At 40.5% G+C, this 25,928-nt stretch overlaps 1 protein-coding gene across 1 annotated transcript; it reads right to left on the bottom strand.

The window, feature by feature from the left end:
• Positions 1-494: 494 nt before the first annotated feature.
• On the bottom strand, positions 495-24,875 carry LOC124271018 (B-cell receptor CD22-like). Its single transcript, XM_046706080.1, has 7 exons — positions 24,777-24,875; positions 8,249-8,572; positions 6,867-7,142; positions 4,058-4,337; positions 2,230-2,517; positions 1,383-1,673; positions 495-805 (listed from the first exon to the last, which is right to left on the bottom strand). The coding sequence occupies exons 1-5, from the start codon at positions 24,838-24,840 to the stop codon at positions 2,457-2,459; spliced, it is 1,005 nt and encodes a 334-aa protein (XP_046562036.1). The 5' UTR covers positions 24,841-24,875; the 3' UTR covers positions 495-805; positions 1,383-1,673; positions 2,230-2,456.
• Positions 24,876-25,928: the final 1,053 nt, after the last annotated feature.

Here is a 25,928-nt window from a genome sequence, read left to right on the forward strand (position 1 = left end):
GCATCATTGAAGTTGACTTACAGATGGTGTCGCCACCAGAAGGTCACACGAAACTAAGGAGGAAACAGCAAGAATAACAATCCTCTAACACTAGTGAGTTGTGGTACGGGGTGTTGAGTCTTGGCAGGCCACAGCCAGGGCGATACTTTGTGTGGTCGTTATTTGTAACCTGTGGGTTGTCACAGGTTCCTCCACTGTGAACACGACCACACCCTCACGGGTTGTGTTGAGCATGGGGTATTCAGATATTGGTCTTGGTAATTCAAAATTAGATGGTTTTACAAAGCAGGTATGAATCGTTGTGTTTGCAACGGTCTCTCTGTTGCAAAACAAATATATTCAACGCGTTACACACACATACACGCGCACACGCCCGTACATGCATGTGTCTGTCAGAAATCATAGAGAATAGTATATTAACTGCTGGCGCTTAATACTCTTTAGCCCACCCCAAAACAAAAATTCCCAAACCAAAACATCTGTATGCTAAACATAATGTCTATATGAAGGAATGTACCTGTATCCGTGGTTACAATGGCGGAGGTGTAGATGCTGGTGCCGTATTCATTCTTAGCATTAATCCGAATTTCGTAGAATGTTCCGGGTTCGAGGTCATCAATGTCCAGCTGGAGGGTGTCGTCCTCGGTTGGCCTTGTTGGATGGGTGGTCCACTGTCCGCCAGGTTGTCTGTATTGTATGTTGAACATTTGTTTGGCGCCACCGTTGAAACCTTTCTCCCATGTCAGGGTGACTGAACGGGGACTGATGTTTACTGCCTTCAGATTGCTTGGTAGGTGCGGCCGGGCTGTGAAACACGGGGGATATGATGGATAATGCTTTACTGTATGTCTGAACAGAGTCATCACACTTGATTAAATACTGATATATCCCCTTCTCTATATGATGACAAGTGTATGCTTACATCCACTTTTGGATGAAAATGCATTTTCTAACGAAATATCGACGCGGTGTGGTAGACTGTTAAAAATGAAGTTAATCCCTTGTGGCCTATTAGCTATCTAACTATCGTCACATTTGATTAATCTCAAGCTGCATGATGATGTGAGATAGTGAGTTTGTCTTTACACCGCTTCTAGCAATATTCGTGCAAAAATCACAAAGGAGAGACACCAGAAATGGAAATCGAACCAGGTCTTCGGCGTGACAAGCGAACGCTTTCACCTCTAGGCTACGAAACCGCCTCCCGCATGATGCTTTGCTGTCAAGCAATGTTCCATTTTCAACCAAATATCAGCTACATTGAGACTTTTCTCCATTTTGTACTACACACGTTTCACGAACATGTTCCAATCAAATACTCAGTTATAGGCACGTTTCACTCTGACATAGGAAAAAGTGATGTTTTAAGAAAAATCACTAACATTTAGAAACCAGAGGTATCTCCAGATCCAGGTAGCCTTCTGTATTGGTCACGCTGACAGTGTAATTAATATAGTCCTCTTCTTTGACATCAAATATGGTCACACTTCCTGTTACAAGGACACCCTCAGTGGTGACCGCAGTAGTACTGATTGGTCTTGTATTTGACCTTCTCCGCCATGTGAAGGTTGGCTGCGGGAAGGCTATGACTGTCAAACTAAGAGTGACATTTTCGTGCAGACCCGACGTGAACACCAGTGTTTCAGATGAAAATGAATATCGTCTTGGAACACCTGAATAAACAATACAGACTGACATAAAATATATACATGGAACAATGAACCTAATCCAGCAGGATCTGTATTTGCTTTCCACATTTATGAAAACAAACCAAACGTTATCGTTGAAAACATCTTTCTAAATTCACGAAAAAATACCATCGGCAAAGTAGTCTCTAAACATTTTTTAAAGATTATTTTTTATTCATTCCCATAGTTACATAGATACAAACAAATTATTGTAACAGAAGTGAGTGATTAAGTATGGTTTAACGCCGTTTTTATCATGGACACCAGAGACATGTCCACACAAGGTATGTGGGGAATAGAACCCGGGTCAACCACTCAACCACTGGGCTACTCTGCCGCCTCAGAAACAGAAACAATATACCAGTAAAATACGTTGACACATACCGGCTTCTGTAGGATGGTTGAACATAGTCAATGATTGAGATATGGGGTGAAAGGAAACCATTTTTTTCAAATAGTCTCAAGACATTTGACCCATATATTTTGATGTACAATACAAAATGAACAGTGAAGACAGAAACCCTTCTTGGATGTTACTTACACCTGACATGTAATGGGATAGTCTGTGAAGCTTCTCCGATCAAGTTCCTAGCAGCGCAGGTGTAATTTCCTCCTTCCAGGCAGGACACACTTAGCAGCATCGTGGTGAGAGTCTGACGGTCACGGTTGCTGGTCCTGCTACTTCCTATACTGGACGCCGTGTTGTTGATCTCAATGGATGAAGCCGGGTTACTTGTGACGTTACACTGCAGTGTCACGTTGTCGTGTTCACTGACCGTCGCGTTTCCGGCCCCAGATGTGAAACCAAAACGTTCTACTCGAGGCGCATCTAAAACACCACCGTATAATTATGGGTAACGTCGTCATTGATTATCATTGATGTACAGTACTCAAATACTAGTTTGTTTGAAGAAAACGATTGTGGAAAACCTAGCAGAATTATGTTTTACATAAATCAGAAGCTATAACCTTACTTTTTCACATATGGATCCGCTTTTCTCACGCCCTGTTCCCCTTCATATGGTGTATATAACAATAGACAGCGCTAAGCAATGTCGTGTCGAACTTACAGGTCTGAAAGGGGGCATTGCGTATTTACTACCTTATATCTGTTATCATTGTTGTGTAAAGGGGCATTGTGTATTTACTACCTTATAACTGTTATCACTGTTGTGTAAGTGGGCGAACTGGCTAAAGCGCCAGGCTAGTGATCCAGCGAGCTTGAGGTGACGGGATCGAGCCCACCTGTGACCGGGTGTAAAAACCTTGGAGTCAACTTTGTGTGCAGACTCTTTCAGTGTTGTCACAACCCCTAGTGTACAGTACACAACCCTGTGCACTTAAAAGAACCCACGAATCCGTTGGTATATGACCAGATGGTGGCCACATGAATACGTGCAAACACCTAGTTGCGGGTACAGCAACGTGCAGTAAACTTGGACAAAGTACTGTGACTATGTGTCCCAGTCCACCCAGCTGTCAATGGGTACCTCGTAAGGATGGAATGCCCCATTAACTCGGTGCGCCTAGTGGCTGCAAGAGTTGTATGCTCCCCAGGGAGTTGAGATTGACAATACGATGTGCCGTTGAGATTGACATCCAGTGAACGAGGGAAAAACAAAGCGCCTTTGAGCAGCTGAGCTGAGCTGGATATCGGCGCTATACAAATGTATGTATGTATGTATGTATGTATGTATGTATGTATGTATGTATGTATGTATGTATGTATGTATGTATGTATGTATGTATGTATGTATGTATGTATGTATGTATGTATGTATGTATGTATGTATGTATGTATGTATGTATGTATGTATGTATGTATGTATGTATGTATGTATGTATGTATGTATGTATGTATGTATGTATGTATGTATGTGTATGTATGTATGTATGTATGTATGTATGTATGTATGTATGTATGTATGTATGTATGTATGTATGTATGTATGTATGTATGTCTGTTATCATGTATGTATGGGGCATGTATGTATGTAATACCTTATGTATGTATATATGTATGTATGTATGTATGTATGTATGTATGTATGTATGTATTATGTATGTATGTATGTGTGTATGTATGTATGTATGTATGTATCATTGTTGTGTAACTGGGCATTGTGTATTTACTACCTTATAACTGTTATCATTGTTGTGTAAGGGGTCATTGTGTATTTACTACCTTATATCTGTTATCATTGTTGTGTAAGGGGGTATTGTGTATTCAATGGCGTGAAGGGAGGCAGGTATCGAATACAGATCTTTTGTTACAGGTAAATGTTGGCATTGAACATACTGTCACCTTTGGTTAAATATACTTCCGGCGGGGGGCAACTATACAACTTCACATACACGTTGTAACTTACATTGCACCTCCAGTGTAACAGTTACAGATGAGTTGTTTTGTCTGTCGTCTTCCCGGGCAGGATGTGACGACGTTGGTGGCTCTACAGACATATACCCCTGCAGCACTCTTCTGTATGTTCCTTAGATGAAGAGTCCCACTGTCAGAGATCCTTCCAGCACCTTCCTTTGTCCACACTACTGACGTCACTTCCGGGTTTGCTTCTGCTGTACATTGGACAGTCAAATCTCCTGATTCATTGACCACTCTCTTGGTATCAGCAATGTGCAAGCTTGGTGGATCTAAAATGTGGAAGGGATGTGCAGAGTATTTGTTAAACTATTATACAACTGCCTTTAAAGTATACACAGAGACAAACGTTAATGTGACATGGATTTTGTTTCATTGGTAATCTTGAGAATGTATATTTGGATTTGAACCAGAAAAGGTGTGTTAACATGGTCGAAGAAAGGCAGTGTAGCAGTTGCAAGAGGTATGACATATTGGAGAAGATTGGCCAGCGGTGTTCACTTTAAATGGCCAGACAACCTGACGCTCATCATTTCCACTGTTGGTTATACCTATTTGGGTTGTCTGTTGGCCATTCAAGATATACACATTAATATTTGCTGAGAGGTGAGATTCCTCCATTTTGTATCCCTTGTGATGAAGTAGTTACTGTCACGCCTGACTGCATTGATTTTTCCACCACAAGGGATAAATATTACAAAGCTTATTCTCGTTTTTACTGTCCTTTGTTGACAGGTTTTCATGCCGTTAAAGATTTGTTTTTATCAATAAATAGGTTTCATAGGCACGATATGACTGAGTTATTGCCGCTGTGACTTTATAATTTTAACTCACTCACTCACTATCATTTCCACTCCGTGTAGTGTTAAGAAGTGCCGACAGTCGCCTGTTCTGGAACAAGTTTGACATGCCACGCCTCGGGGCATAATAACCGATGCCAGGCCACCATCAGCAAATTGATAAACCGCAACCAGCAAACAGGCCCGACCCAAGAAATCCCATGACCGGGAATACCAAGAGTCACTACACTGGCCGAAGACCGTTACATCTGGCAGATCCACCTCCGGCGACGTCAACGCCGGCGACAGCACTTAGACATGTCATCAGCAGACGAACAGTCCTGCGACCACTTGGTATGACCGGTATACGAGCCCCTTCCGTGGAGTGGCCTTGACCCTTTACACCGTCAGCACAGACTGAAATGATCACGAACTGTACGTCGGTGGTGGCAGCGAGGTGACTGGGAGAAAGTGCTCCCTAACAGATGAAAGTCAGTCCAGTCGGTTCAGAAACGATGGCAGAGTTCGAATTATCGGCGTAGAGGAGTCCGGCTGGAGCCAAATTGCGTTCATGGTATGGGGCCACAGGGCGTGTCGCCCTTTAAAAACAGAGTCATTTGCAGCACGACAACACAAGGCCTCCCACCGCCAGAATGTTCGAGAATACCTGCACAACGTTAACGTCAACGTATTGTCTTGGTCAGCGCGTTCTCCAGACACGAACCCCATTGTACATCTCAGGGATAATCTTGATCCTCAGCTGAGGCAGCGTGTACCACCTCCAGCGAACAGATAGAAACTTGAACAGATTCACTTGGAACAGGATTCCTGCTGACGTTATTCGCCGACTGACGACGTCAATGGGGAGAAATATGTTGGTGTGTATGGATGTCCAGGATGGACACACTCGCTATTGCTGACGTGTGTTGGTGTGTATGGATGTCCAGGATGGACACACTCGCTATTGCTGACGTGTGTTGTTGGTGTGTATGGGTGTCCAGGATGGACACACTCGCTATTGCTGACGTGTGTTGGTGTGTATGGATGTCCAGGATGGACACACTCGCTATTGCTGACGTGTGTTGGTGTGTATGGATGTCCAGGATGGACACACTCGCTATTGCTGACGTGTGTTGGTGTGTATGGGTGTCCAGGATGGACACACTCGCTATTGCTGACGTGTGTTGGTGTGTATGGATGTCCAGGATGGTCACACTCGCTATTGCTGACGTGTCTTATGTGACCCGTTATGCACTTTTGAATGACCTCTTATTTGTGAAAGTTTTAATACTAAATTGCGGCAAATACACGACCAGCATTACGATGAATGTTCAATCAATTTATTGGAAAATGATGTAGGCTGTCGACATAATTGAAGACATTGGGTGCAATGGTTTATGAGATATCGCGTTTACATAAGTTTGAAAAGTTGTCAAAGTGTCGTGGTGACCTTGAAGATAAGGTCAAGGCCACCCAAATCATCTGGTGTCTGCGTAATCCCCCAATGTAGGATTTGACCAAATTGGAAGACGTTTGGTACAACAGTTCATGAGATATCGCGTTTAAAAGAGTGTGAAAAGTGCTCAAACTGTCGTGATGACCATGAAGATAAGGTTGTATTGTCTCTGAAGATTTAGACATAATTACAGCCACTTGTTTTGAAATAAATACATGGTTAAGATATTGCACAAACTCGAACTGTTCGCCTCCGAGCTGAAGAACATATTGCCATTTCTTACAAATGTGATGTCAGGAATTAACATAACGGGTATCCAGGTAGGGTAGGGTAATAGGGGTGGGGTACCCGGCTTGAAAATTTGGACCCGTCCCAGCCCTAAGTAGAATGTTGTAATCTTCGACTTTTGGTATTAAGAGATCAGGGAAGGAGCCACTGACCCTGGAACAAATCCATGAAGGAAATTGTATATCAAGGAGTCCACAGGTTTTCCTCTGCTAATTGTATGTAACCCTGTTTGATTGGTACACAGCGGTAGCTAATGAGTCTACACCCCCAGTACTTACAGTGGACGTCGACTGTCACATTAGCCAGTCCTGGTGGAGATATGCCATTATCTGCCGTACATCTGTACCGACCCCTACTGGATCTAGTCACACGACCGAGGGTGTAGATCGGATTGGACCCGTTCTGCAGGGTGACATCTCCGTGGTACCAAGTGAAGGTGGTTGGTGCAGGGTTAGCTCCCTTGACAGAACAGTTGAGAGTCACATTGGCTTCGTTGACCAGGAAAGTAAACCCGGAACATGGACTCACGGCGTCTATAGCAACTGTAGGGGGATCTACAATAATATTTACTTCTATATAGATCAGGAAATAGTATGTATTATATCTGCATGCACTGGGAAAGTATATCCAGGGCATGGCGTCAAGGCTTGTATAACAACTGTGGGGGGATCTACAATAATATTTCAACTTACATAAATCAGGAAATAGTATGCATTATATAGTATGTAGAACTGCGGTGCAATTTTCGTTAGATCAGGGCCCATTGACCTTGCAGACTCATACATAGTGCAGAACTTGATCGGACGTTTGATGTCACGTATAAATGGTAGCAGGAATAGCATACATTGGTGGATATACAACTGTGTATTGGCTTGAGTTCATGTACAGTTTCAAGGATGAGGCACCTGGTCCACCTGCTTCAACCTGCACCTGGATGGTGAGGTGAGGTGAAATTGGGTTTTACGTCGTGCTTGAGAATATTTCGCTCATATGACGACGTGCATGCGTGTGTATGTGTATGTGCGGCTGCTTGTACTAGCCCAGGCTGAAGCTGGTTTCATAGTGCTAGCCCAATGAGATACCATGCCGCAGTGAAGCATGTTTAACCCACTCAGGCACATTATACTGACTCCGAGGCGACCAGTCCTTGTTGTACCCATTAATGCCGAGCGCCAGGCAGGGACCAACAAGTACCATATTTTAACGTCTATTGGTATGACGCGGTCGGGGATCGAACCCGCGACCTTCCTCTCCAGGCAGACGCTCTAACCAGCACCTGGATGGTACAGAGACGGATAGAGGCATACAATAGAGGACGCTATGACTGTAGGTTCCCTGGGAGTATAACTTAGTGGATAACTAACTGTGTGATAGACTGGGGTTCGTGTACGTGGATGGTACAGAAACGGGTAGAGACATGCAACAAATGTTTGCTACTCAGCGCCGTTGTTAGCCAGTTTCCCACAAAGGTGTTTGCGGTATGTAGGTAACCGAGTCTGGAACAGACAACCGCATGATTCATATCATGAGCAACGGTTAAGACAATCGCGTACTATGTCGACACACGGTGTCCTTATTTGACCAGCCTACAGGTGCAGGAGCACCTACTGGATGTGAGCTAATAGAGATTATACGGCAGTAGCTGTTGTGTTATACTTACATTTCACATCCAAAGTAACATTGTTGCTGATCATACCTCCTCCCAGACACTGCCAAACAGTGAAATCATTCCGAGAAACATTCCTGATGGTCAGAGAGTAAGTATGTGCTTGTCCGTCTACAGCTGAACATAGGAACTCCTTGGCCCCCGATGCTTTATTCCCGGTCTTCACGTCTACTCTGCAGACAGTTTGAAATGACTTGTCATCTCCTCTCATGAAGTGAATTAACCCCGAGACATAGCCATCGACAACCGTGCAGGTAAAACTGAACTCACTCCCTAAGACGGCATACTGTCCAGAGCTGGTCAATGTGAGAGTTCCACCTAGAAATGTAAAGCAATTAATGTGTGTTATACATGAATTCTACATTGAATCGATTGTCAAATATTATGTGTTTTAGATGATGAGTCGACGATGAGACGACCTGGTTTATATTAGAGCAATTACTATCTAGCCATTGCCTTGTACAGACATTGTAATTTCAGGATGACGACGCACTTTGTGATGTCATGTCTAGTGTCATGTATGTACTCTAAAGCAAGTGCTCTGTATTGGTTGCCAGGTAACTATAGATGTACTTTATAGTGGTAACTATAGTGGCTGCTTTTATAGCGACTTAACAGAACCCAGATACTGACCACAGGAATGCGACCCTGTATACATGTGTCTTGACACTGATGAGTCCAGCAGTGGTACATTATTTTATTACCTTCGCGGGCGAAAATATCGGGATTCATATTTTCATATACGATCCCCTAGGGCAAAATATCACTTTGTCATGGTGACGTGACGTTATGAGCAATACTATGACGTCACGTTTCTTGTGTGACGTTGTGTTCTACATGCGGCGACAGTGGGTAGCCAGCCTATGTTTCAAAGTAGAGTTGGGTTAATTTTACTCAATTAGAAGGCTTTGGTAACAAACGGAATATTATATTCGTGCCCATATCATACTATGTTTATGACACTCGTGCCTAAATATCGGTATATACCTCGCCTCGCTCGGGAAATACCAACATTTAGGCACTCGTGTTGTTAACATAGTATGACATCGGCATTCATATAATATCCTCTATATCTCTGTGGATAGTGATGACACCAGCCAGAACACCACTGAAGGCGTAGATACACCAGTGGAGTGAGTGATGTCAGTCACTGGATTATCTGGTCCAGACTCTACTAACAAAGCGCAGCTGGATTATTGCTGGATGAACAAGCATTGAACAAACAGTGTATACAATAATTATATAACACAACAGCTACTGCCGTATAATCTCTATCAGTTCATTTTGGTCACGACATGTATCAGGTCTGTTTGAGGACACTATACATATAAGGGTGTTTGAATTTGTTTCGGGGATGGTTTGGTGATAGCATTTAACAATGTGCTTATGGTGGCCTGGCTGCAGTTGAAGGTTCTTGTAAGCTGACGTTGTGAAGCCCCCATATTGGCCATACTGATCGCCCTGCCACGTTGTGCTTGCTGAAGTCTGGGCATATACTGGGTGGTTATGTTTGGTTACTGTATGTTTGCTCTGTTCAACATCGGTATTTATTTCACAATCATGCACGTTAATTCAGACCAATATCTCATAATTACGTTTTTCACGTTTCGAAAAATGCAGGATTCGTACAAAGTTTCAGACAGCTGTGTTGTTACTGGGACCATGGGACCATGGGACCAATAATGATATATCGTTACAATCTAGCAGCAGTAATGCAAAATCTGTTTGGGCATATGTAAAACCTCAAATAGCAATTGGAGAAATATGCCGCCAAATATTGCTTATGCTTCATGAGTTGAATATTTTATATCTGTTTTAAATATTCAAGATGCTATCATCGATGCTGATTTGGTTTCTTACGTGAATGACTGTATTAGTTCTCATGATGGATAGACCAGAAAAATGTGATGTTTGTAATGATGATGACTGTAATATACTCTTCCAAGAAAGAAACGCACAGACCAAAAATAAGGAAATGTACTAAACGTATTTAAGTGTACATAAGTCGATTTAGCTTGAACAACGATGAAGGAAGTTTGATATATTCGGATATGTATTGTTATCACTGTCAGCAATAATTCAGTTCACACAGTGCACATGTGTGGACACAAGGGGCGTTCAGGTCAGTACCTGGTGACACCACCCCTTGCAGCCGTCACTGCTCGACACCGCCTTGGAAGGCATTGAACTAGTCATCAGATTTTTACTTGGGGAATTCTCCTGCATTCCTCCTGCAAAGCATTGGCAAGTTCTGCAAGTGCCCGAGGACGAGGACGACGTTTACGGACACGTCGATCAAGTTCGTCCCATCACAGCAAAATAACTTGGTTTCCGGACACCGGAAACCTAATCGGAAACAAAATGGAAACTTAAGTTTCCATTAGGTTTCCGGACTGTTTCTCTACATTTCCTTCAAGTTTCCGGAAAACGGAAACTTACAAATTACCTAGTTTCCAATATGGCTCCAGTGCGTTTCCGTTACCCAGTTTCCAGTATGTCTCCAGTGCGTTTCCGTTACCCAGTTTCCAGTATGGCTCCAGTTCCGTTACCCAGTTTCCAGTAAGGCTCCAGTGCATTTCCGCTACCCAGATTCCAGTAAGGCTCCAGTGCGTTTCCGCTACCCAGTTTCCTGTAGGGTTCCAGTGCGTTTCCGTTACCCAGATTCCTATGAGGTTCCATTGGGTTTCTTTATCCTCTACTTCAAATGGTTTCATTTACTTACTTAGTTCAATTATGATTCCCTGTGATTTTCGTTTCTATTAATCACATTAACCATGTTCCATAAGTTTCAGTAAATCAGAATCTGTATGGCTCCATTTGGTTTCAATTATTAGTATTCAGTGATTAACATATGTCAATATTAAATTATGATTATTCAACTATATTAATGTAGTTGAAATGAGTGTATTATATATTTGAATGTATTATGTCATATATTTTATTCATAATACATTCAAATATAAAATAAACTCATTTCAACTACAGTTACCTCAACACCACATGGACATAGAAATAAATAAATACAAAATCAGTCAGTCAGTCGATTTCTCTTTATTCATCATAAACATATCATGTCTATGTTTCAATGTTACAATTAAACATTGTCACAAATCACAGAGAGAGAATGGTGTCATCACAGGCCCTATGGATTTGAAATTTTGTCTGAGTAGTAGTTTGTTCAAATAAATATTATGGAGGGGTTGGCATTTTTTAACATGAGGGACATTAATGTCTTTTTAATCTTAGTCTCAGAAACAACAACAAACCTAAACAGGAGATAATTGATTGTACATTTAGACATTCCATCCTATCCCTAAGACCTTTAGGTGGTTGGAAAGCATCTTGTTGGATGGTGTCGCGAGTTCTTTATTTTTGCCTCTGGAGCGTCAGACACCACTGGCGATGTCAATTCTGGGGTTAGGAGTGCAGCCACATTCTGTGTTCTTTTGTCTGTCCAGCTAGATTCTTCAGTCGCTGTTGGAGTTTCTGGGGAAAAATGAAGTTCTTGCACTGAGAAAGTTATGTCCAACATTTATTCTTGAGAGCGGCACTTGTTCTAATTAGATAATGGCACATTACGGTGATGGGTAATGACATGTGATAAGGAAAGTTATTCTATTACAGGTATATAGCGATGTGATAATATGAAGCACATCATGTCAGTTAAGTGACTCAGGGTGTCTTAAACTGGTGTCAGGAAGTGTATAAACCGGTACAAATGATATTATATAATCCAGTTTCAGGAACTTACAGATCGGATTTTTTGTTTCTTTTAGCATCTTTCCTGTGTTTTTCTTCCTTTCCTCGAATCTGCCGACGTCGATCGTCCATCTTGCTCCTCCAGATTATCCAAAAGGTTTCTATTAAGAAAAGCAAATGAGTTAATTTTCATTCATCCAATAATAGATTATTACAATCCGACAAACATTCATTAGTTTGATTATTATCATATTCACCATGTATCAAACCAAGTAAGAAGTAATTGTGGTATATCAACTACATGTATATGCATTACTGCAAGGGTGTGAGAAGTTTTCTATAAACATGATCGACATGATTATGCAGCAATTATGCACTACATAATGGTATGCTATGTCAATTCTACTACTAGTACTTAACTACTAGATAACTGACAATGAAATAATTAGATGCTAGATTTACCCAATTGTGAAAAGAAACGAGTTGATGGCAATTTTAATTTTAGCTTGCATTAATGACGTCTCTAATCTTATAAAACCCAACATATATTTTGATTATGATTTCGAGCAATAATAAAACTTGGGGTAAGTTATTTTACCTTCAATAAGTAACTTTCAATGGATTTTCAAGGGACTCCACGAACTTTTCCATGATTCTTCTCACAATAGCCTAAAACAAAAAGAGACACACATTTGGATTATGAACACATGTCGATTGGTAATATTTTCACGGAATGTTCAGCTGGTATCAACAATAATGTTGTTTTTAACAGATTTCACACCAAAATGCAATTTCCACATTAATAACTGTGGGAGAAATCGAAATGCGAGCGCACCGTTACTGTAAGATAAAGGTTCGTACCGAAAATGTTTAATTCGATGCAAACCGACTGCTATGATTAGAAGAAAATAATGAATTTCATCTGAAACCTACCTGACAAGGACGGGGTACTGCCAATTTCTCTGTCCTGGGTTTCCGTTGAGATCGCTCAAGTTCCCGAATCCTTGTTGCCAAAGCTTCGATTGTCAAGTATATTGCCATGCGTCAAGAAAACTATAGCAAGTATACATTTCTACTACCTTACTTTCATACACTTACTTCAAAACAACAACGAAGTTTTTTCCAATCTCGCGCGTGTACGTTTGAACAAAGATGGCGGCATTTCAAACAAAGACTTATCGGTACTCAATTAGTTTGGTTTTTTTTCATTTCTATTGTAAACATGCCAATAGTCTGCTTACCCTTCACAAGTTTAGAAAAACACTGATAACTGCAATATGTGTTTATGTAAATTGTTTGTTTTACAATGTCCGTCACATCTCGCGGGGCCTCATTCATTCTAAATCAAGCGCTTCCGGTTTCGAGACAACAATTTTAGTACGTGGTCTGACTGCCAGGTGGGCAGCACCTGCTACCTCGACCGTGACGGACCCAGGGACTGGGCAGCTGTCCACCTTGGCAGAATTTCCTCAACCTAAACAATGAAACAATAAGAACGGTGGATGTATTTCCCGTAATAAAGTACTCCAGCAGTGTAAGCTTTTTTCAGATTTTCCGATGCGTTGATCGTATATGACCGATCCAATTTGATCCTATTTCTGTGTTTTTTACCTGATATTTAATCATATCAAGAACAATGTGATGTTTGATGACCTATTATTTTAAAACCACACAGCGTAGTTCCCTAAGATTTTGTAGGCAATTAATATTGCATGCAATACAACGATTACTACTCCCTTGCTGTAACCGTGTTTGGTGATATAAACCTACACCCGTTTATTTGTCATCATTCACTTGAACTCATTTAGTGAACCTATAACAGGTATAATTAGTGGTAACATCACTCAGATTACCCGACAAAGATTCCCAGTCTACACTAAATATTCAACATTATAAATTAAGGTCTTATGTACTACATGTTATGTCATATATGCATGGAGGTGCAGCAAAAGGAATTATAAACTGAGTTAAAAAACCAAACGCAGATGAAAGGATTAACCGATAACACGCTAATTGATTTATTACTTTTATCTTGCACGACGTCTTTGTCAAAAGGGCCCATCAAAAGATAGTGTTTATGTTTGTAGAGTTACTAACGTATACTGAAGAGGTTTAGTACCGTGAAGTAGGTAACAACAATAAAGGTGTCACACAGGGAATGTCAGGTTGACTGCACCTGGAGAACAATGAACATAATCTGTCATGATAGGCATGCAGGTAACACTAAATTCCCAAGTTGAAAACAAAATACATTGTACAACGAAGTGACATCCGTAGAAAATACAAGACTTTTAGAGAATATTATACATATTCATGATATGGCAACAAAAATAAAATTAATTAGAATGACATCTTAGCACAAATTATTTTAATCATCATAATGATAAAACAATTTCATAATACATGTACATAGTACACATCCAGTCTACACTGCAGTTTCATTAAGTATGAAACTGCATCTGCGAACGCAAGTACACTTATTCTACCTGCAGACAAATCGTCAGTGGTATTGTAAAATATATTTATGTTATATGTTGTATTTATTGTCACAGCGGATATTTATAAATTATACCTTTATATCATTGTTGACACGTTCGTGGTTACGTATGTCAGGATGTTTGGTGACTATATCATCTACAGTGGAGACAGCTGAGACTGTACAACATACCCAGGACATCCAAGATGTAGCATTTCTCTAAAGCGTACCATCCATACATAGATATCTTTCCGCCTCGTGAAGTCGGAATGAACTTTACTTTACACATGTAACTGCTGTTTTGCCATAATAAGCGTGATGAATTTGAAAGTATGGCCAGCATATTATGTACTCAAATTGATGAGTTGGTGCTTACTTATATCAATTAATGACAATCAATGATTGTCAAAACAAGCTAAGTGAGTTCAATTTCATTGATTTTCATTATGTAAGTAAACAAGGGGTGAGTTCGTGTCACCTATTTCGCTAGGTAGTTCAGAAAGCTAATCCCTTAAAACAACATGCACCGTTTTTAAAGAATTGTGGACGTTATGTAAAAACTTGTCAAATGAAACCCGGTCACGTGACATAGAACAGTTTTTTGGGGCAGCTGCAGATGAATGGCATATCGTTCCATTATATGAATACTGATGGATACTTTTCTCGAACAAGGTAATAGCCCATTACTTTTGTTATAACGGTTTTAAGTTTGATATCTGTATTTTGTTTTTATTTTTCTTGCAGCATTCAACAAAATCTTTCCACAAACAACATGTACTAATGAGTTATAAGCCCCCACCTCTCCTCTTCTGGCAATCCAGGGGCGTACCCAACAAGATCTCTTAGTTTTTTCAGGTTGTAAACTGATTCCCTTATATTTTAGGTACTCTATGACACATCTAGAAAGCCATTTTATAAATTTATGAGGTTCCAAAGTGCTTATAAATATGATAATGGATCAATAATGATAATGCTATAATTAAAAGGCAAAACGTTCATTGACTTCATTTTCTTTCAATCCTAACCTTTTTCACCACTGGCAGATGAAGTTAAACTTAAAAATATTTTAAGTCTATAAGTCTACTGTATAATTTGTTGTGGCCTGTATTATGTTCTTTATTGAACATTTACGATACTATTGTCCTTTTTAATACAGTTATGTGTAATGTGCATAACCACTCCCAGCTAGTTGTATTAGTATGTATCACTTTGAGAAAAAGTTACAAATGGAAAGCCAATGGGTAACTGAAACCTAATGGAGCCTTACCGGTTCTTCAGTAATTTATAAGTATAAGGCATCTGTGAGTGTACCTAACAAAACGTAAAAGGAGACAAAGTAGAATCCGTGATATGGTTTAACTTTTACTGAAATTAATCTTGTTTCATGTGACAGTATCTTTATTTGAATTCTGGTGTACAAAAACGTTGAGATCACTAAACTGAAACTTATATACATGGAATATATACATAGACAGTTTAGCGTAGGTTAATGTAGGTTTCTAGATATATGCTGTAGATACTGGTATATATGGAGTAATTTCCTCTACGTTCGTTTCATTCACGTTCCCATCAATGATGGTTTCCAGCTGCTTTATGCAATGGAAACTACCAATGATACTTTACTGGAAATTGGCGACAACGGAACCATTTCTGGAAACTAACTTTGATGGCGAAAACGGAACCGGTAGTTTCCAGTCGCTAAATAACCTGTATAAATTAAATTTGTGTTAAAAGTGTGCATCATATTTAAAACAAACTTATATGACTTATCTGTCACATCGATCGGACAGTAAAATAACTAGTCTATCTCAAATGTATGCACTAAAACTAGCATATAACCATAAACACTTTAAACACTACAGTAATAAACATGGCCTCATGCTTATTGCTCCAAAGAAAACAGCGGCGTCCTCGATGGGTTGACAAGCTTCATTAAAACAACAACTCATGACTGCTCTGATGGCATGGGCACTTGTTACACGAGCTGTGTGTGGGGTCGAGCGCTGTGTTGAAACAGCTCCCTCTGGCTGTTAAAAAGTGAAAAGAGGTGAGGTCGCAGGATTTGGTCTATGTAGCGATTTGCTGTAAGATTACCATGAGCCACCACTAGCTCTGATCTACTCGTGTAGGACATGGCTCCCAATACCATGACGCTATCTCCACAATACTGTCCACCAGGCGAACACAATTCGGCACAAAACGTTCGTGTCAATAGACAATTTGTCTCCCATCTCGTCGTTACAGGAGGAAACGTGATTCATCGCTGAACCAAACACCTCTCTGGTCACCGAGGTTCCATGCCTGCCGCCTGTTGCACCATTGGACACGTCGATGTCGATGTTCTCCTGTCAGGACAGGTCCAACTTTTGGTTGATATGCTCGAAGTCCCATTTCTCTCAGACGCTTTCTGATGGTTTGGTCAGAAATTCTTCGAAGACCAGGCACCTGCCCTGCAGTGTCCATTCCTGTAGCAAATCAGTGACGTTGGTGTGAGCAGGAGTGGTCACTCTTCGTCTTCCATTTCTGGGGCGACCTTGGGCTGAATTGAAGCGGGTATATCAATGCCATTATCGAGATATGGTGCTGTGGTGGACAATGAAGTGTCTTTCAAAGGCAGACTGTGACTCCCCTGCTTCCAAACGTCCAATGGCGATATTTCCGTGAGTAGCATTCAATCTTGACATTTTTATCTTCGTATACGTCGTAAATTTCGTAATGATAGTTGATGTCTCTCCACTCATGTTTCCTACACATGGCACATGCATTATGTGGAAAACGTTTTCTGCAAGTACTGTTCATGTATCATTTTAATTTTTATGACAAACGTTTACAAACAAAATGTGGGATGCGTTTGCGTGCAATACACAACAACCTCGACATGATTATCGGGATTCAAACACAGGAATTGCCTTAATGGCGATTAACTTGTTTGAGTGGCATTTAGAAGTTGGTGTGATGAACAACGAGGGGGGTTCTATGGATATTCGTCTTCTTTAATTAATCATTTGCTTGATAACGGTGTTAGTAGCTCCACCGATACGTCGCTCATATTATGTTAAAGAAGTTGTATATCCATAGAACTCTCCTCCTTCTTAATGACGATTGCTGTCTAAATAGATCGAAATAAACTGCTGAAAAAGCATTTGCGTTTCTTTTTTTTTCTTTCTTTTTCTCTTTTTTTTTTTAAATGTGTACATGCATATGTTAAACAGAGACATCAATTTGGAAGAGATTGAAAACTCTATAAGGGATAAAACTCTATTAGGGATATTAAACTGATGGTGTGCAGCCAGGAGTGTTCAAACATGAATGATATTTAGGAGATAAACCTAGTGTGTTTTGAAAATCAGAGACATGCTTTACTGAATTGATGGCGACTAAATTTCAAATTTCAATTGAAATAACCAGTGTGTTTGAGAGACGCTGAATTGATGGCGTGTAACCTCACGGCATTTTCAATTGAAATTTAGTCGAAATCAATTGAAATTTAGTCGCCATCAATAAATATTTCAATTGAAACCTCACGCTACGCGTTCGGTTCCAATTGAAATTTAGTCGCCATCAATTCAGTAAAGCATGTCTCTGATTTTCAAACACACTAGGGTTATCTCCATTCTACCATGACCCATTTAAAATCGAACTTCCTCGCTCTGCGGAAGACACTGCGTAATCCGGCATGGGACGAGAGGCGAATTGAACTCGTCTGTGAAGGGAGCGGTAGGTGCCGTTCGTATTTTTTTAACATTACAACATAACAATATTCTGTCAAAAGAAATCAAACTACTGTTTATTCAATGCAATTATGTAATACCCGAGATCTTGGGTTTTTTTTCATCCCAACTCCACACGACTAAAACCAGCCTATTGTTTTGTGTGCCGTGAAACTGTACCCCCCTGGCCACACTATAATGGAATCGTCTGACCTACTTATTTTCTTCGAAGTAGACAGTTACGCAACAGTTTGAAATGGCGGACGAGCCAGTGTTTACATTTTGCGAAAGGTTGAAATTTGAAGTGACAGTGGACAATACTTGACTGACTGTCGAATCTGAACCCTGCAGAATCGAAGAATAGATCCTTTCCTGATCAACCTACGACCTGTAACTCATCAAAGACTGTTGATTTTTATGACCGGCCGATCATGATTTCACGTACTGCCTCCACCCCGGCATGCGACAAAAGAGTGACAGTGCTGCTGCTTAGTGTACATGCGACTAACTTGTGATTCCTTGGAACTTTGTTTTCATCGTTTGGGACTGGACTGTGTCCAAGCGTTTTTCAAAGTAGATGAACATAACAGTGACAACCTTGCGGGGGAAGCTGGCAGAGGGCAGAATTATTTTGTGAACGATGCAACGGGATATGATGGAGTATGACTGAGTGGCATGGTACACTTACAGAATACCGGATACCTAATTATATACATTCTATTGTGCGCGTGAGGCTCCTATATATAGAAGAAACAGAGAGCGCGAGCCTGCGAGCGATCCAATAAAAATACGAATTTAAGGTAACAAATAAGGTTAAAATCGAATTCCTCACCTTACTTCCGGTTTAGGAAACCTAAACTGGGGATTTTAACAGCGTTCACTGACGTAAACAGAGTAAAAGTAATCGTGTGTTGAAATTTTATTCAAATGCATGCTGGGAAAAGGATCTCTACAGTGTGGGAACACTGATGGTAAGTGTTTTTGATTGGTAAGGTAAGGTAGGTAAGGCTTTTAAATAAAGGGGGTTACCCCCTTTACCCCCATTATCTTACCTTTTTTAGCTTTAATATTGTTTAATATTTAATATTGAACGCTGCTTCAACACAGCCTTCATTCATCGCGTGCCGTTGCTAAGGAAACAAAATGGAAGTGCGCAAAAATAAAGGCGCAATCAAAATAAAAATGGCGGATAGGTATCCGGTATTCTGTAATCTTGCCGCGCAATGAAATCAAACGCATTTTTAATCCAAAAATTTCCAATTGCCTATGTGGAATATTCGAAAGTCAGCGTCAAAATCCATGGAGTTGTTGTTATGATCCGCCATCATTGTGGTCAAACGGAAGTAGTTCTCACAATAAGATTTGTCAGTGCGCGGTGAAGCGGCCTTACAATCAGATGAGCGTCAATCCACAATTGATGCCGTCTGATTTTTCTGAACAACCAATCAGAATCTAGTATTTTCTTGATTCATGGTAGAATCTTTAATCTTATTTGTTTGCATTATTCAACAATATATTTATATCAGGTAATTTTAAAATTATCAAAGATACTATTCAAAAACTGAAGCCAGCGTTAAACTGTCCAAGTCGTCTTTTACAGATTATTTTGATTCCTTGAGCGGAGTACGACAAGTTGGCATTTTAAGTGCGATTTTATTTGCGGTATTAGTAAATCAACCAAGTAAAGAAATAGAACAGTGTGGTGACAGAGTTATATTTATTTGCCCTGAATTTTCAGAATTGTATTTATTATTATATGCGGATGATTTGTGATTATCTTCTGACAGTGTGGTTTACAAAGAAAACTAGGAAGTGTTACAAAAATGTTGTTATCAATGAGGATTGGCTGTCAATTTGGAGAAGAATGAAAACTTAGGAAACGTTTATTGGCGGTAGAAAATTTAAAAATTCAACTTATTGAAAAGTGGTTTGGGGGTGGGGTGGGGTGGGGGGCTGTTATTTTCAAGTACGCTTTCATGGTCAAAATCAGTGCAAAATCTCGTGAATAAAGCAAACAAAGCACTGTTGTGTGCACAAATTCTTGTTAACAGATTAAACCTTTTTATCCCTGTAGTTCTGTTTATTTATTTTTTATGTCCAGATAAGACCTATTACTTTGTATACATCTGAGGTATGGGGATTCCAAAAGTGGTTTGTTATCGAAAGATTTCACCTAAGAGATTGAGGTTAGTTTTACGCCGCACTCAGCAATATTCCCGCTATATGGCGGCAGTCTGTAACTAATCGAGTCTGGACCCAACAATCCAGTGATCAACAGCATGAGCATCGATCTACGCAACTGAGATACGATGACATGTGTCAACAAAGTCAGCGAGCCTGACCACCCGATCCCGTTAGTCGCCTCTTACGACAAGCATGAGTTACTGAAGACCAATTCTACAGTTCTATCTCCACGGGTAGATTTCACCTAAGGTTTTGCAAATATACTGAGTCAAAAAGAAACTTCACATTCTTTCTTCAGGGCACTATAAAAGAAAAAGAGATGGTAAGATGGTTAAATTGTTATTATTTCATTGCTGAGATCTGTGTGATGTGCTCGATACACTGACAGTGCCATAATCAGTTCCATTAGGCTACACCGCCGTTCCAAAACATGGGTATACAGAATGTCAAGTCACAAGAATAAAAATGCGAAATTTCTCAGTTCAATATCGTGTATGGCCGCCCCGCGCATTCACCACTGCCAAACACCGTCTCCTCATCGACTGCCTGATGCTTGTGAACAGGTGGTTGGGGATTCTGCGCCATTGCTCTTGCAAGGCAGCGCCAAGTTCCTGCAAATTCTGAGGTTGGTTCTAAGACCACGAAGCCTTCTCTTAAGTGCATCCCAAACGTGCTCTATTGGATTAAGGTCAGGGGACCTCGATGGCCAATCCATGACATTGATTCCGGCGTTTTGAAGGAAATTTCGTGTCAACATGGCTATATGCGGCCGAGCATTATCATGCTGGAACTGTAGACCTGGGCCATGAGCCGCCATGAAAGGAACGAGTTCAGGGGCACCTGGTCGCGGTAAGCAGCAGCTGTGAGGTTACCACGGATGACCAGAAGTCGAGAACGGTTATTTCCACAGAAAGCACCCCACTCCATGCAACTTCCGCCCCGAATCTGTCGACTTCCTGTACACAACATTGGGCATACCGTTCACGACGTCGTCTCCAGACTCTATGCCTGCCGTCCGCGAATCTGAGGGTAAACCTGGATTCATCGCTAAAGACGACTCGATTCCAGTCTCTCTGGGTCCATCGGAGGTAACGTTGGGCCCACAGCAGACGTTGACGTTGATGAAACAGCGTCAATATTGGCCCACGATATGGACGTCGAGATGGAGATGGTCTATGCAACCGGATGGTCTGTGAGGACAGTCGACCTCTAAACATCTCAGCCCTGGTTCGTGTAGCCGGCAGAAATCTGTCACGTAGGTGACGTAGGACGATTTGACGGTCTTCTGCTCGTAACGTCACACGTGGACGACCCGACCTTGGGCGATCAGAAGTGGTGCCAATTTGTTGTAGACGACCTCGCAAGTCATACACAGTACGACAGCTGCATCCCATTGCTCTTGCGACGTCAATAACTGATCTTCCGGCTTGCAACATGCCAAGGGCACGTTCACGTTGCACATTTGACTATCGTGGCATTTCAAGTACTTTTAGAACTGTGTTTTAAAAGTGTTTTTTCAATTCTTGAGGCCAATGCAAACACGTGCATATGAAGAAAACTTCGATGCGAAGATCACGTGATCGACTGCACGTGCACAACCTGATTTGGCACTAACGTCATTTGCACGACGAATGGATGGGTCTGAGTGGGTTTTGCTAACGTTTTTCTAGAGTCGAAAGATAGGGATCGGATACATAGATGTATCATCAGAGAAAAATTATTCATTATTTTTCAAATTACATTTTGTGAAGTTTCTTTTTGACTCAGTATATGTCTGTGCTGTATTTCATAGGGAACCTTTTCACTTGCACCGTTTGTCACGGGTACTTTTTGTGGAAGCACCTTTCTCGTGCCTCTTGTTTTTGAACTTTCGATATGGAATGCCGCTTGGCACAGACTTTCTCCCTTTTTGGGCTACAAATCCACAAAGTGTATGTATTTTCATATTTGCTGCTCTTTTCATATTGTAATATGTGTTCAATTTCATTATTTAGGCAATTTTGTGTGTAAATAAAATTTAATATTTTGGATGTGGCGTTCAATATCGGGCAGGGAAAACACTGAACTGTTTTCAAATGCTTTTATTGCTATTGTTGCATAGTATTTTGGAATGTTTATAGTATATTGAATTTAGGAAACATATTTTACAGCTTTGTTAGTTTAGGATGTAAGTTTCTTTGGGCTAGAAATGCTATGCTGTCAAAATGCAGTATTTGAAGCATTCTTAAAATATCCTTACAATTGGACTGGTTAACCTATCAATATGGTCATTGCAGAGTTACCTCTTGTGCATCTACTGAAGTTATATTATTCTCATTTACATGTAACAGTGTAACAAATTCAGGTTTTGGCTGTTTATGCATTTAGTCAGCAATTATTGTGACTTATGCATATTTTTGGGAAATTTACTCTATTAGGGAAAATTTTGAGTGTGTGTGAACTTTAAGAACTTTAAACTTATTATTGTGTTTTGTACATTTCAGTCTTACCCTATATCTTCCATATTTACAAATGAAGATTACCAATAAAACGATAAACTGGATCCTTGATTCTTGACTGTTGTTTTGGAAGTGGGTGAATGCTAGGACAGCATAATGTCTTAGGTGTGAGTTATGATTGTAGAAATTTGCTGTAATAGCTGACTGTGGAAGACATTACTGTTGATTCTTTAATGCGAATGGTTAAATACTGGCTCAGACTCCTTGAATTACCATAAAATAGACATCCAAAGCAGTGTTACCTCATGTTATACAACCTACTGAGTGAGTGAGTGGGTTTAGTTTTACGCCGCACTTAGCAATATTCCAGCTATATGGCGGCGGTCTGTAAATAATCAAGTCTGGGCCAGACAATCCAGTGATCAACAGCATGAGCATCGATCTGAGCAATTGGGAACCGATGACGTGTCAACCAAGTCAGCGAGCCTGATCACCCGATCCCGTTAGTCGCCTCTTACCACAAGCATAATCGCCTTTTGTAACAAGAATGGGTTACTGAAGACCTATTCTACCCCGGATCTTCAGGGGTCTATACAACCTAGACAAGGAAGGACCGAACACGTGGACATATCATACAAGAACAATATCATTTAGCTATGGACATGGTTTTGTTTGGAAAGCACAGGGTAGGCAATAAAGAGTATATGGAACTAGCAATTTACAGAATATTGGTAGACATGATGGTATTCCACGTCAGAGTCATGTTGGTAAAGTATGAAAATGAAAATCTAAAAATATAGAAGACGAATTTCACTTTCTTCATAAATGCCCAGTACATTATGATCTTCGCCCAAAGCATTTGAGAACTATACCTTTGTACATCAATAATAACTAGGTAATTAATTGCGTCCGAGTGCTTTAACGTTATAATAGTTCAGGGCGAAAGTGTGCTTTATTACACTATACATGGTGGTAGAGCGAACTGTATTTCTTTCTAAGATGCCAAATTTACTACTGTCTAAGGATAATTACGATTAATTTAAGGCAGAAAACAAACGACGGTGTCGGTGACCTAAATTAGTAATCCTCGCACAGGGCTATCTGGCGCGCTGTTCTATTGATGTGTCTCCCCCCTACGTTAAGACGAACGTTACCAGAGAACAAATGATAACAGTTTACGTTCGGATTGAATATCTTCTCTAAATTATTTTAATTACATCTGTGATTAACGTAAACCATATGGGGCAATATGAACGTCGCATTTCTACTACTAGTTTAGATCAGTACATCCAGATGAAGCTGAGTAGTCAAGCGACATTCCACGATTGCATTGTGGGAATGTAAATATTGCGAACGTTACCGTGTCGCTGAAAACTTGTGAGTCGAATTGAGACATTTTAACCGTCGTAAAACATAAACGTAATGTTTCCACCAGTGATGTCAGGTGAGTGAAGCAACTGCAAACCAAGAAACGGGATGCAACGGAGTAGTTTCCTGTAGGAGGCCGTACGAGGCGATGACAACTGACATGCATCGTGACGTCGCTTACATTGTGACGTAATGTAAAATGGTTCGATTACGAGGGGGCACACTATAATGGCGCAGTGACGGCATAACGTCATTCAATTGTTACGTCATCAAAAAGTATACCTTTATTGTCTGATAATGTATTGTTTTTTCGATTGCTCTAACCTCTAGGCATCGTAGAAAGTGTAATAAAGCACATTTTCGCCCTGAACTATTATAGTTAAAGTACGAGGACGCTTAGAATTCCTTTAATGCAGTAATCTCTCTCGGTTATTGCATTACTCACTTTATATTAGGGATGCTTTAGTTTTACGTAGTGTTTTTTGTTTTTTTTAAATTAACATTTTATGTACGTGAGCTTAAGGCCTTACTACTTAATAAATCATTGATTTAAGACATGTTTGGTTTAGCCAATTGTTTTTGTGTACATGGGTTCAATAACAAATATATCGAGATATTCACAAAGAAAAGTATACAAATATACTCACAGAGAATGGCAGGAGCAGACCACAGGAGACACAGCAGATGTATCACAAGTCCCATGTCTGCCATGGCGCCGGACGAAGCCTTCCACTGATAGTCACTAACTTGTGTTGACTGCAACTGTATCCTGTTTTCCATATACTTCCTGGTTCTAAAAACAATATACTGCTCCGGATGTATCTCATGCAAGTATCCTAGTGATCTTTCAAAACTGCCCAACTTTTTATCCCGTTTGTTTTAACAATATTTTCGTTTACTCAGAAAGTACAAAACTTTCTTTTCTTTGGACACCATTCTGAAATATATCATTACATTTAGAACAAGCCAGTTGTATCTGAACAAAACACATACAATTTTCTTTATAGTTCTTCTGCATGAGATTCAATCTTTGTCCATCACACAGTTGAAAAAAAGATCTTACATACAGTTAATTCAAGACTCATCCAAATCCGTACTCTAGGCGTGGCCCATCTGATTGCTTGCATACAAGGTCAGCTACCCTGCACTACCCACTCAGCCACCCAGCCATGGAGGTCAAGGTCATGTACTTCGTGTACTTCTGTGACATGTGTAAGTATCACGACCCCACGGCCGAAGCGGTGAAAATACACCAGAAAAGTGGTAGATGTAATGTTTGTTCGAAAAACGGTTTGGCGGTAGGGACCCATCATAATTTATGGCTAGGAGGGATGGGGGGAGGGATGGGCTGGGTTGGGGGTCACCCATGTTCTTCTGGGGAGGTAGGGGTAATCAATTTTGTACACCTGTACTAGGAAGGTCAGCGATTTTGTACAGAAAATATTACAAATATATGCTTCAGAAATATACGAAGAGGGAGAGGTGGGTGGTGTCAGTCACATTGTACATGACATGCAGGGGGGTTGGCACTTAAGTTTATGGTGGGTGGGTGGTGTCAGTCACATTGTACATGACATGCAGGGGATTGGCACTTAATTTTTTGGGTGCCTGTCACATTGTACATGCTTCTCCATAAAAATCATCATCCCCTAGCCATCAATTTTGAACGGTCCCTTAATCTAAAAAGTACTTGAATTTGCACATGTCTAAGAAAGTTTTATCACATATATACATACGTTACTTCTGACCTCGACCTGTAAGGCACTGTGCACTCATAGTTCACTCCAATGACATTTAGT

This window comes from Haliotis rubra, unplaced genomic scaffold (genome assembly GCF_003918875.1).
Source record: "Haliotis rubra isolate DU_JTF1 unplaced genomic scaffold, ASM391887v1 Scf1569, whole genome shotgun sequence".
Taxonomy (NCBI): Eukaryota; Metazoa; Mollusca; class Gastropoda; order Lepetellida; family Haliotidae; genus Haliotis; species Haliotis rubra.